Source organism: Pelophylax lessonae (genome assembly GCF_965119305.1).
Source record: "Pelophylax lessonae genome assembly, chromosome: 9".
NCBI classification, from domain to species: domain Eukaryota; kingdom Metazoa; phylum Chordata; class Amphibia; order Anura; family Ranidae; genus Pelophylax; species Pelophylax lessonae.
In genome coordinates this window covers 258,472,995-258,486,302 of record NC_138776.1, presented here as the reverse complement: position 1 = coordinate 258,486,302, position 13,308 = coordinate 258,472,995, and the positions used below count along the sequence as shown (strand labels likewise).

Below are 13,308 nucleotides of genomic sequence, written 5' to 3'. Positions count from 1 at the left end.
TTTTTTCTGTAGACTAAACAGTTCCGCCCCTTAAAAGCCATTGTACATTTTTAAAAGAATCAGCAGGTGCTTTCCCTCTGATGTCCAATCAGGCTTCTTTCAGAACATTTCCCACGCTCTGAGCACAGTGTGGATGTTCTGCAGTGTGTCTTCTCTGGTGTGCAGCAAGGTTTCCTTTCCGATTGAAAGATTTCCCACACTCTGTACATGAATAGGGACACTCACCCGTGTGACTTCTGTGGTGTTCAATCAGTTTTCCTTTCTCAGTGAAACGTTTCCCGCACTCTGTACATGAATAGGGCCGCTCTCCTGTGTGAATTCTCTGGTGTACAACAAGAGAGCATTTCTGAGCAAAACATTTTCCGCACTCTAAACAGGAAAAAGGACGCTCGCCCGTGTGCGTTCTTTGATGCAAAATAAGTTTTTCTTTTTCAATGAAAGATTTCCCGCACTCGGAACAAGGGAAAAAAAGTTCACCCGTGTGAATTCTCTGGTGTAAAATAAGTTTTCCTTTATGAATAAAACTTTTATTACACTCTGAACAAGGGAAAGGGCGCTCACCTGTGTGAACACTCTGGTGTTTAACAAGCGCTCCTTTCCGAGTGAAACATTTTCCACACTTCATACAGGAATGGGGGCGTTCATCAGTGTGAGTTTTCTGGTGTTTTTGAAGGTATCCTTTCGAAGAAAAACATTTTCCGCACTCTGAACAGAGGAAAGGGCGTTCTCCCGTGTGCCTTCTCTGGTGTTCCATATAATCCCTTTTGCTAGTGAAACATTTCCCGCACTCTGAACAATGGAAAACACGCTCACCTGTGTGAAATCTCTGGTGCTCTGTAAGTGCTGCTTTCCGAGTGAAACATTTCTCACACTCTGAACATGAATAAAGACGCTCACCCTTGTGAATTCTCTGGTGTTTAAAAAAGTTTTTGTTTTCAGTAAAACGTTTCCCGCACTCTGAACATGAGAATAGATTCTCACTTCGGTGAACCCCTTCATGGGGTGAGGAAGATTCCTTGGGATTAGAAGGATCTGTTGGTCTATCTGCAGTGTGAGATCCTAAATGGATATTTGCAATCATAGTATGTGATTGGTGAGAAGATTCCCCCTGATCAGAGGGATCCATTGATGTCTCCGGACAGGAAGGTCTGTGATGGATATTTTGTGTATTTGGATTTCCTCCTGGAGGATCCTGTGTGATGACATTATCTTCTGACTTACAATCAGCAGATAATAGAAGATGTCTCTCCGAGGAATTCCCGACATCACATCCATCTGTTGGGAAGAAATGTAAAGAAAAAAAAGTAAAATGGTCAGTAATAAAACAATCATGTATTATATGTTGGTCTAACAGTCAACAGTTTCACAGAGCATATGGTGTATAGTATCTCCTCCTCATTTGTTGGGAACATGATGTTATATTGAAGAATGGAGATGGACCTTTCATATGGTGTACAGTATCTCCTCCTCATTTGTTGGGAACATGACGTTATATTGAGGAATGGAGATGGATCTTTCATATGGTGTACAGTATCTCCTCCTCATTTGTTGGGAACATGACGTTATATTGAGGAATGGAGATGGACCTTTCATATGATGTACAGCAGTGCTCCCCAACCTTTTTTATCGCCGCGGACCGGTCGACGTTTGATAATTTTTCTGTGGCCCGCTGGGGGGAGGACGTCAATCCAGCGTGCCCCCAATCAATGCAGAGTGCCACAGCATTGCCCCCAATAAATGCAGAGTGCCACAGCAATGCCCCCAATAAATGCAGAGTGCCACAGCATTGCCCCCAATAAATGCAGAGTGCCACAGCATTGCCCCCAATCAATGCAGAGTGCCACAGCATTGCCCCCAATCAATGCAGAGTGCCACAGCATTGCCCCCAATAAATGCAGAGTGCCACAGCAATGCACCCAATAAATGCAGAGTGCCACAGCATTGCCCCCAATAAATGCAGAGTGTCTCAGCATTGCCCCCAATAAATGCAGAGTGCCACAGCAATGCCCCCAATAAATGCAGAGTGTCACAGCGATGCCCCCAATAAATGCAGAGTGTCACAGCATTGCCCCCTTTCAATGTAGAGATGCCAGCGTGCCACCTTTCAATGCAGAGCGCCAGCATTCCCCCCCTCCGAGACCCGTCCGTGCACTTATCTCACTTCTCTTCAATTCAGTCCCCGGCTTCCCGTGTCTCCTCAGTAATCCGGCGGCGCCTCCTCCTCGGCCAATGGGGTGGGGTTTGCCTTTCGGCCAATCAGGAAGCGGGAGGACCAGCTCCCTGATTGGCCAGGAGAAGGATCAGTGTGACAATAGTGAATTTTCATTCGCTATTGTCACACAATGGGCGGGCTTGGGGGGGCGCAATGCTCTGCGCCTCAGCCGCCACAGTGAAATCATTTAAAGTTCCTCGGGCGGCCCGGTATCGTTTGTTCAAGACATTATATTGAGGAATGGAGATGGACCTTTCATATGGTGTACAGTATCTCCTCAATTGTTGGGAACATGACGTTATATTGAGGGATGGAGATGGACCTTTCATATGGTGTCCAGTATCTCCTCATTTGTTGGGAACATGACGTTATATTGAGGAATGGAGATGGACCTTTCATATGGTGTCCAGTATCTCCACCTCATTTACTGGGAACATGACGTTATATTGCGGAATGGAGGTGGACCTTTCATATGGTGTACAGTATCTCCACCTCATTTGTAGGGAACATGACATTATATTGCGGAATGGAGATGGACCTTTCTTATGGTGTACAGTATCTCCTCCTCATTTATTGGGAACATGACAATATAGTATAATTTAGTCTCACCTGATGATGTGAAGATTTGATAATCATCTAATATTTTTGCTTAAACTACAATCCTTATACTCAGAAGTAAAATGATACTGTGACCTGTTTCTTCCATAGTCTCTGTTACTTACTTGTGTTGATAGGTGGAGAAATGTCATCCTGTTCACTGTTCTTATTCATCCCGACCTCCTCCATGGACGACTGATCACCCCCCACATACATCTGCACTTCTTGCTCCTGAACCTCAGCTTCTTTATTGATCAGCTTTTCACCCTGAACCCAAATTGATATAACATCATAATATAATACATAATTGTGTGTGGATTTTTTTTTTTGTGTATGTACCTAAATGTGGTATGCGACAAATGCGCACCAGTCAGGGAAGACACGAGACCGGTAGGTGTAAGTGACCTGCAGCAGAGCAAAATCAGATCTCCCACCCATTTCCTCTAAAATCAAGTTAGCCAGGCACTCGTATCGTGGGAGGCATTATGCCAGCCTCGACCCATGGTAGAAAATAACAGCACCACGCTGTTCAGAATACACCCAATATTGGAGGAAAAGAAGGTGAAAGAGTACCCATGATGACTATACCCAAGAACCAGGAGAAAGATATGTATGTTGATATTTAAATGTATTAACAATTGAATGTTCTTCCAACTTTGTAAGTTGGAAGTTCTCCAAGAGGGGGGGGGGGGGGACTGGAAACCTGGGTGTAGAGAAAACACAGTGCTGCAGATGTAAATTTAAATGATAAAATAATAAACTACATAGAAGAATGTCATCTCACAAAATTGAGAATCACATCTGTGTTCTATACACTGAGTCCACCTACCTGATGATGGTGAGGGATGGTGTGATCTTCCTGTGTGGAATCCCGGGAATACAGAGGACGGGGACATCTCTCTGGTGGGTTCCCATTACTGGATCCATCTGTAGGAAACACACACACTGACTGAATACATTGTTTCTATGTGTTTATCAGATGATGGGGGATCTAGGTGGATCCTCCGTACTGCTCTCTCCTTTACAATAAAGTATCCTCTTACCCGGTGATGTGAGGGGCGGCTGATTCTCCATCATGACGTCCTTGTAGAGATCCTTGTGTCCTTCTATATACTCCCACTCCTCCATGGAGAAATAGACAGTGACATCCTGACACCTTATAGGAACCTGACACACACAATGATACAGTCACCATCCAGACACATCCCTTGTCTGTTACTGGATAATGTCCCAGAATTCCCGGCACCGCTCACCTCTGCTGTCAGCAGCTCCAAAATCTTCTTGGTGACTTCTAGAATCTTCTTGTCATTGTTTCTCTTGGGTTGGAAGGAACGAGTTGAAGGCACGGTGATGGTTAGGCGGTCCCCAGACTTCACCGGAGGAAAACTCTGCATTAAAATAGCAACAATAATGTCATGTGACCTCCCAGAATCCTCCTCACCTTTCCAGTCAGGTCTGTGTTTTATTAATAGAGATAAGAGTGAGGTCATGTGACCTCCCAGAATCCTCCTCACCTCTCTGGTCAAGTCTGTGTTTTATTGATAGAGATAAGAGTGGTGTCATGTGACCTCCCAGAATCCTCCTCACCTCTCTGGTTAGGTCTGCGTTTTATTAATAGAGATAAGAGTGATATCATGTGACCTCCCAGAATCCTCCTCACCTCTCCGGTCAGCAGGTAGATGATCTCCAGGGTGAGGTCCAATATCCTCCCAGTCACAGGACTCGGGTCCTCCTCCATCCTCATTGATGAGATTGTGTGATCCATACAAGACTCTGATAACTGTAGACAGATAATATAGCGGACTTGCCGATGATGATCAAATGATAACTCATTCACTGTAGACAAATCTTCCTGTTCAATGTGTTTTAAATGACAGTGATTAATTCACCATCAGTGAATGTTTTATGAACGTCGCATTTACTTATTTAGAAATAGACCCCTATGAGTTTATAGATGGAGGAAGGGGGGGGAGTCCTTCAATAGGTTTAAATATTGAGATCTGTGTCTATATCTGTGTGTGTGTATCAGCATCTGTTGGAGATAAAAGACATCACAGTGATTTTGGAGGGAGAGGACGGACATGACAGGGGGGGGGGGGGGGGGTGTTACTGGGTGTAAATATAAAATAATATCTTATTACCTCCTCTGCTGCCAGTTACAGCAATATCTCCTCTCTACTTCCTCCTAACTCACCTTTGACCCGGAACTTCCTGTGTGTACCTTACATCACTTCCTGTCTGCGCCTTACATCACTTCCTGTTTGTATGCACTGAGTCCGCTTGCTCACAATCTTACTGTGTTATTGTTCCACTCAATAAAACTAACACCCCCCCCCCCCCCCCCAATTACAGTAATGACATTAAAGGAGGGGGGAACCATCTGTTTTCAGTATTTGACTGTTCTAAGATATTACTGCAGTGTTTGAAAAGAACCAAAATGTGAAAATAAAATAAAAACACGGAAAACCAAATTATGTATAAGCAGTATTCCAGGTATGGATCTTTTACATAGTAAAGGCCCGTAGGCACGATAAGAAAGTTGTACGAAAGTTTCCGTACGAGGAACGTTTGGTCGATTATCTGTTTATTAGTATAGTGCTTTCGACAGCCGAATCCGACTGTTTGGAGGGGGAAAAAAAAGGTGCCAGCTAGAAAATGTTTCTTGTATGTGAACACAAAGTCCAATGTGTTCAATGTGTACAATAATCGTACAAAAATAATCAAATATAAGAAAAAAGCGCATGATCAGGAGCAAAGGACAACCCTACACTTCCTTTTCTACTATGCTAGTATGTAGCTACATTTGCCTTTGTCGGTCAAGAATTTTCGTAGACGCTAATACCATTGTCGGTTTCACAGCATGACACACAATATCCTTCGTCCGATTTTCTCATAGTGTGTACTAGGCTTGGAGAAATGTAAGTAGGTATGTGCCATACTTGGCAGCACCCCCTAGACCAAGGGTTTTCAACCTGGGGTCAATGGACTCCTAAGTGGTCCATAAGGGTCAGATAAAAAGAGAGGGAGAGTAATAATAATGGTAGTAGAAAAAATAGTTACTATTAGTAATAGTAGATTTGAGCAGAATTAAAATTGTCTTGTTTAATTTGCACAAGATGATTGCATTTCATTTTTGTGATGAGTAGCCATTACTTTTTGCATTACTCCTGTACTGGTATTCTTAGTGAAATTTTGACAGACCAAGGAACCCCATTCGCGTCAAAGGAACAATGTGTAATATTCCCTTCGCACACATTCCTGGAAAAGGCCAGGGAGTAAGCAGGTGCTGTAGCAAATACCGACTGAAGACTGGTAACACCAAACATCAAAGATTATATCGCCAGAACCCATTGATCATCAAGATAACGTCCAAGCGGCTAATGAAAATGTCACATCACAGCTGTAAGGTGCAATATTATGGGGTCATCCAAGACCTTTTCCTCAGGCATGTGATGATAAAGAGTTGTTGTGGTAATTGCACATTACCGCTATGATCTTCTCAATAAATGATAAGAGTGAGCACCTTTTATATCAAAGGTAACCAAAGAGTTGTCGATTGTTGAAATCTACTCACCTACGTACATCAGTGTACCACTCCTAAACTGATGGGCTGGTAGAATGGTTCATCAAGAGAATCCCAAATGGTATTCTAACAAAAAGTGGTTATTAAGGATGTAGAAGAATGGGACTTCTTGTTTCCATACTTCTTGTAGGGAAGGGCCATAGTCCTCCACAGAGATTTCTTCTTTTGGTCTTTTATATGACATTTGTCCTTGTGGATTTGTGTATATACCTCACAAAAGTCCTCAAAAGACAGAGCAAAGGAGACCCCCTGATGTAAAACCCGATTGCCTGTAGCAGTAAATGGGCCTCCCTTTTGGCTTATATCGAACTCTGACCTAATTCCAAAGAATGATAGCTCACATTCTTCAGTCACACAAAGCATATGCTTTGGCCTATCTAGATGTTATATTTGGTATTGAATGGGATTTCCACCTACAGAAGACTCGGACAGTTTCATTTGTAAGGCTAAAGCCCCGTACACACGCGTCAAAAATTGGCAGGGAATTTTCGTCCAACGTCCGATCTGCCGATTTTCGGCTTGTTAGTATGATGCTTCCAACAACCGACTCCGACTTTTCAGGCCAAAAAAAAAATCTGGTGTGCAGACTATAAAATTTTTGTTGGCCATCAAAGCACGGCCGATTTTCGTGCAGTCAGTACAGATTTCGTCAGGGAAAAATCTTATGAACAAGTCTGGGCATGCTCAGAGAAGAAAGAACACAAAGAAATCAAACCAACACATGACATCACTTCTGAAGTAGATTTTTGTTGGGCGAGAAAATTTGTGTGCAGTCTAGGCACATTCCAACCAACAAAACACCACTCTGGACAAAAGACGGACGATCGGTCGGCCGATAATCGTTGCGTGTGTACGGGGCTTTAGTAACACCCAATCAAAAAATACACAGTAGACCTGAAGAAGCTTGATATTTGGTCTACAGCTTTGGGTTGGGGGGTCAAAAAGCTTTTTTTGAACAAGACTAAACCAAATAAAATTTCGCCTCATTTAGTGTAAAAAAAAAAAAAAAAAAAGGAATGGCACCTTTCTAGTGATTGTAAGGTGCTATGGGAAGTTTCTTTTTAACTGTGGTTCTTTAGCCCACTTACTTCCGAAAAGGGAGCAAGTTCACCATGATGCAAAGGAATGAAGAGTTAAGCCCCGTACACATGATAAGAAATTCGGAAGGGAAATTTCGTCCGACGACCGATCTGCCGATTTTCGGATTGTTAGTATGGTGCTTTCGACAGCCGACTCCGACTTTTCGGCTGACAAAATCCTGATGTGCAGGCATTAAAATGTTTGTCCTCCGTCAACACACGTCCGATTTTCGTCTCATTAGTACAGATTTTGACGGGGAAAAATCTTATGAGCAAGACTAGGCATGCTCAGAGATGAAAGAACACATAGAAAGCAATCCAACACATGAAATCACTTCTGAAGTAGAATTCTGTCGTACGGGAAAATTCGTGTGCAGTCTAGAGCACATTCCAACCAACAAAACACCACTCTGGACAAAAGACGGATGACCGGTCCGCGGAAATTCGTAGCGTGTGTACGGGCCTTAAGAGAGAGCTTTTCAAGAGCTGAAGGCAGTATTATGTAAGGGACCAGTGTTAAAGTGGTTGTAAACCCAAAACACCATTACTGTGCACAGTTTAGTAGAGAATGTTGTTATAACCTAATTCACATTGTGTGTACGTCTCAAAAAATCATCCTTATTCGGTTATAGCCCCTAGAAATCTGCCAATCTGTGGGCGTGGCATAGCACCAAAGCTTTGGGGGCTGAGTCCTAAAATCACATTATTCCCCTCCCTCCTATACACAGAGTCTCTCTATGTAGTCTCAAATATCTCTCTCTGTGTTCTCTGATGTCTCTTCCTCTCTGTAGTCTCTATCTCTCATGTTTATCTCTCTCTGATGTCTCCATCTCTCTGTATTCTCTCATGTCTCTCTCTATCGCTCTCTCATGTCTCTCTTTTTCTGTTGTCTCTCCCTCTGATATCGCTCTCTCTAATGTCTCTCTCCCTCTGTATTCTCTCATGTCTCTCTCTCTCTGATATCGCTCTCTGATGCCTCTCTTTTTATGTGGTCTCTCCTGATATCGCTCCCTCTAATGTCTCTCTCTCTCTGTATTCTCTAAACGGTTGGTCTCTCTCTGCATTCTCTGATGTGTCTCTCTTTGATATTGCTTTCTCTGATGTCTCTCTATTTCCCGGATATCGTTTTCTCTTATGTTTCTCTATCTGTATTCTCGGATGTGTGCCCCTCTCTGTATTCTCCGATATCTCTATCTCTGTATACTGTGATGTTTCTCATGTCTCTCTGTATTCTCTGACGTCTCTCTCTCAGATAGTGCTCTCTCCGATTTCCCTCTTTCTGATACGTCTCCCTCTCTCTTCTCCAGTCTCTCTCTCCCTCTGTTGTCTATCTCTCTCTGTATTCTCTGATGTCTCCCTCTCTCTTCCTTTCTGTATTCTTCATTGTCTCTCTTTGTATTCGCTGATGTAGCTCTCTCCCTGATCTCTTTCTCTGATGTCTCTCAGTCTTCTCCAATCTCTCTCTCTCTGTATTTTCTGATGTCTCTCTGTCTATCTCTCTCTGATATGTCTCTCTCTCCTTCTGAGGTCTCACTCTCTCTGTATTCTCTGGTGTCTCTCTGTCTATCTCTCTCTGATGTCTATCTCTCTCTGTATTATCTGATGTCTCTCTTTCTGATATGTCTCCCTGATGCCTATCTCTCTGTCTTCTCCGATCTCTCTCTCTCTGTATTCTCTGATGTCTATCTCTCTCCCAGATAGTGCTCTCTCTGATATGTCTCTCTCTCCCTTCTCCAGTCTCTCCCTCTTTATTCTCTGATGTCTCTCTTTCTGATAGGTCTCTCTCTCCTTCTGATGACTCTCTTTCTGTATTCTTCGATGTCTCTCTCTAATGTCTCTCTTTGTATTCGCTGATGTAGCTCTCTCACTGATGTCTCGCTCTCCCTCTCTGATAACTCTGTATGCTCTGCTAACTCGGTGAGCTTTGTACCTCGATCTCAGGAGGAGAGGAGAGAGGAAAGCAAAAAATAAACTTGACTCCGATCTCAGTCCCAGCAAAGTACAGACACGCCCCCTTCGCACAGGCTCATGCATGCGTCTCATTACACCGGCTGTCAATCAAAGGAGAAGAGGCGTTGCGCCACCGTTTTTTTCATGGTGCCGGGTTCTTTTTAATCAGGGGAGCGAGGAGTATTACAGATGAGAGGCTGTTCTTCTACCCGCCATACCATGCACAAATGCTTTGTGCCCTTGTTCTTTATTGGATTTAGTGATCACTTTGTATTTGACTTTCCAGTTTTACAACCACTTTAACTTCCTCCTTGACTTTCCAGTTTTACAACCACTTTAACTTCCTCCAACTTCAGTCATCAACTTTTTGTAGAAACAGAAGCCACTAAAAGTTGGCCTTGCAGCAGTATTTTTCCAGAGAATTAATGGCAAAGAACATCCAGCAGAATATCTAAGCTGGAAACTCACCCATGCCGAAAGGAACTATGCCATAGCTGAAAGAAAAGGTCTTGGCCAGTGGCCGCTGGTGCTAAAAAGTTTTTTGAGGGCGCAAACAAACTGAAAAATTAAACGGTTAGTAATGCAGGACTGTAAATAGCCATTATCAGGTGATTATGTATCATTACTGCTAGATAAGATATTGAAAATGTTAAAGTCAACTGTTAACTGCTTGCCATCTGCCCGCCGCGGACATACTGCGGCAGGCTGGCTTGGCTGCGCGAACCGCTGTGCCTGTATGGCAGTTCGCGGGAGCACCCCCCATTAGGCAGCAGGGAAACTGATTCACGGAGCCAGTGGCCGTGATTGCCCCTGGGCACCTGCGATTGCTCCCCGTGGAGAGAGAACAATGATCTGCTGGTGTAAAACACAGCAGACCGGTGTTCTCTTTGGAATGAACACAGAGCGCCTCCTATTTAGGAACACAGGTCTCCGTGTTGATTCCACAAGCCCATCCCCCCCTCACAGTTAGAAAGCACCTCTTAGGCCTAAGCCTCGTACACACGCGTCGAAATTCGGCGGGGAATTTTTCGTCCGACGGCCGATCTGCCGATTTTCGGCTTGTTAGTATGATGCTTCCGACAACCGACTCAGACTTTTCGGCCGAAAAAAAATCTGGTGTGCAGGCTATAAAATTTTTGTCCTTCGTCAAAACACGGCCGATTTTCCTGCAGTCAGTACAGATTTCGACAGGGAAAAATCTAATGAGCAAGACTGGGCATGCTCAGAGAAGAGAGAACACAAAGAAAGCAAACCATCACATGACATCACTTCTGAAGTAGAATTCTGTCGGTCGACAAAAGTCCAGTGCAGTCTAGGCACATTCCAACCAACAAAACACAACTCTGGACAAAAAACGGACGAACGGTCGGCGGAAAATCGTTGCGCGTGTACTAGGCTTTACACTTAACCCTTTGATAACCCCTTCCCTTGCAGTGTCATTAGTACAGTAACAGTGCATATTTTTAGCACTGATTACTGTAGTAATGTCACTGGTCCCCCCAAAAATGTCAGTTAGGAGTCCGATCTGTCTGTTGCAATGTCGCAGTCCCTCAAAAAAAAGAAAAAAAAAAAAAATCGCAGATGAATGCCATTACTAGTAAAAGAAAAAAAAAATGACATAAAATCGTTCCCATAGTTTGTAGACGCAATAACTTTTGCGCAAACCAATAAAAATACGCTTAATTGGGATTTTTTTTTTTTTACCAAAAACTATGTAGCAGAATACAAATTGGCCAAAAAGGATGAAAAAATTAGATTTTTCTTTTTGCAAGCTGCAAGAGAAACACATAATGAGCTAGTATTCATCACATACTAGCTCATTATGAAATACTTACCTTAGAACGAGCCCCCGCCGTGCCGTCCGCTTACTTGTATGACGGTCTAGTCGCCCGTCTTCCGGGATCGCGGCATCCGGCCATCTGATTGGCCGGAGCCGCGGTGACCTCACTCCCACGCACGCGCGCGGGAGCCGACGGTCACGGCACGGAGCTCTGAAGGAACGGCACCAGCGGCCGTCCCTTCAGAGCGCATGCACCAGTGACGGTACATGTTTAGGAGATATTTACAGTACCTATAGGTAAGTCTTATCATAGGCTCACCTATAGGTACAAGTTACAGAGGAAGGTTTACTTCCTCTTTAAAGGAAGGCAGTGCCGAATCGCAAAAAATGGCCTGGTCATTAGAGGGGGCAAAACCTTCCGGGGCTGAAGTGGTTAAAGTATGCAATAAATGTACGATAGTTACATAGTAGTTGAGGTTGAATAAAGACAATAGTCCATCCAGTTCAACCTGTGTAGGTGTGTGTGGCCGTAATAATTTCCCATACCCCCGAATGTTTTGATCTTGGAGATGTATGTCCAAGAGTCTTTTAAAAGTAGCCATACTTCCCGCAGTAACCACCATTTGTGGTAGAGAGTTCCACAATCTTGTAGCCCTTACAGTAGAAAACCCCCTACGTAGCCTAAGGTTAAAATCGCTTCTCCTCTAATCGTATTGTATGGCCTCGTGCATTCGTGAATCAATGAATTTGAGTCCAGTGTGGCTTTAATACGTTTTATTAAAATGAGTTTGGTAATCATTCAAAAACCAAAAACAACAAAAAACACAGAGTGAAGTTGCCTAGTCACTGGCCAGTAGCACTATTTGAAAAGAAAATGTTCTCTCCTTTCTTTCTGGTTTGCAAATTTCTCAATGACCTTCTGGTTGAAATCCGTCATCTCAGCCACCAGTTTCTTTTCCATGGAGAGCATGGCCAACGCATTCAGCCTCTCCTGGGTCACGCCATTTCTCAGAAAAGTCTTAATTCTTTTCAACGTTGAGAAGCACCTCCCAGTTTCTGCTGTGGTCATGGGTGTGGTGATAAGGATCTTGAGGAGAGTGACAGTCTCTGTGAAGGCTTCTTCAAGGTTGTTTTCCATAAACAGCCGGAGTAGGTCCACAGCACCACAACAGACTCTGAACTCCTCCTTGGAGTAGATGAGACTTAGCTCGGTCTTCAACTTACTCCCAATGAGCACTGGATAGGCCTTCAAGGTCCTGCTCAGTGCATCTTCAGGAAACGCCGTTGTGTACTCTTTAAACCTGTCTACATGAAGCAAGGTGGCACTAATAAGGTGGTTTGTGAAGGAGAACCGTTCTTGGGCGTGACAGAGTATGGTATCACAGATCTATAGAGTGAAGGATAAAAAGAAAAAAATTATGTAGGGGGTGACAAAATGTCAATTTGAACTGCGACATTTAAAAATTTTTAAGTTATAAAGTGAGATCAGTTTCAGTGTTTGAATCCATAATATCTCAGAACTTCATACACATGGACAATACATTCTGAGTAAATAATATTGATCGACCGATATCGTTTTTTTAACGCCGATATTTTCGGATATCGGTATCGGCCGATATTTTCAGACATTAAAAAAAAATATATTTTTTTTAAATGTCTACAGGTACTGCGGTGGAGGGATCTGGGGGTCTAAAAGACCCCAAACCCCTCCTCTTCACTTAAAAGCATTCAAAACGCCAAGTTTGGCTGTTTTGAATGCCGTAAGCTTTTTGAATTTGACGCCGCCAGTACCCGGAAGTGATGTCATTTCATGTGATGTAATTCGGCACCGAATACCCAGAAGTGATGTCATTTCATGTGATGTCATTCGGCTCCAAATATCCAGAAGTTATGTCATTTCATGTGATGTCATTCCATGTGGCATCATTCGGCGCCGAATACCCGGAAGTGATGTAGTTTTCATGTGGTGTAATTCGGCGCCGAATACCCAGAAGTGATGTAATTTCATGTGGTGTCATTCCATGTGGTGTCATTCGGCGCCGAATACCCGGAAGTGATGTCTTTTTATGTGAGGTCATTCGGCACCGAATACCCAGAATTGATGTCA

General features: G+C 43.5%; 1 protein-coding gene across 1 annotated transcript in view; it reads right to left on the bottom strand.

Moving 5' to 3' along the window:
* LOC309564408 (uncharacterized protein) overlaps nt 1–13,308 on the bottom strand; it is a 71,620-nt gene that overhangs the window by 44,281 nt on the left and 14,031 nt on the right. The window contains exons 4-10 of the mRNA XM_082269036.1: nt 12,118–12,588; nt 4,470–4,661; nt 4,063–4,197; nt 3,853–3,976; nt 3,639–3,736; nt 2,935–3,076; nt 107–1,275 (exon numbers count right to left, since the gene is read on the bottom strand). Of these exons, the coding sequence (XP_082125162.1) occupies nt 107–1,275; nt 2,935–3,076; nt 3,639–3,736; nt 3,853–3,976; nt 4,063–4,197; nt 4,470–4,661; nt 12,118–12,588 (2,331 nt within the window). The remainder of the gene's footprint in view (nt 1–106; nt 1,276–2,934; nt 3,077–3,638; nt 3,737–3,852; nt 3,977–4,062; nt 4,198–4,469; nt 4,662–12,117; nt 12,589–13,308) is intronic.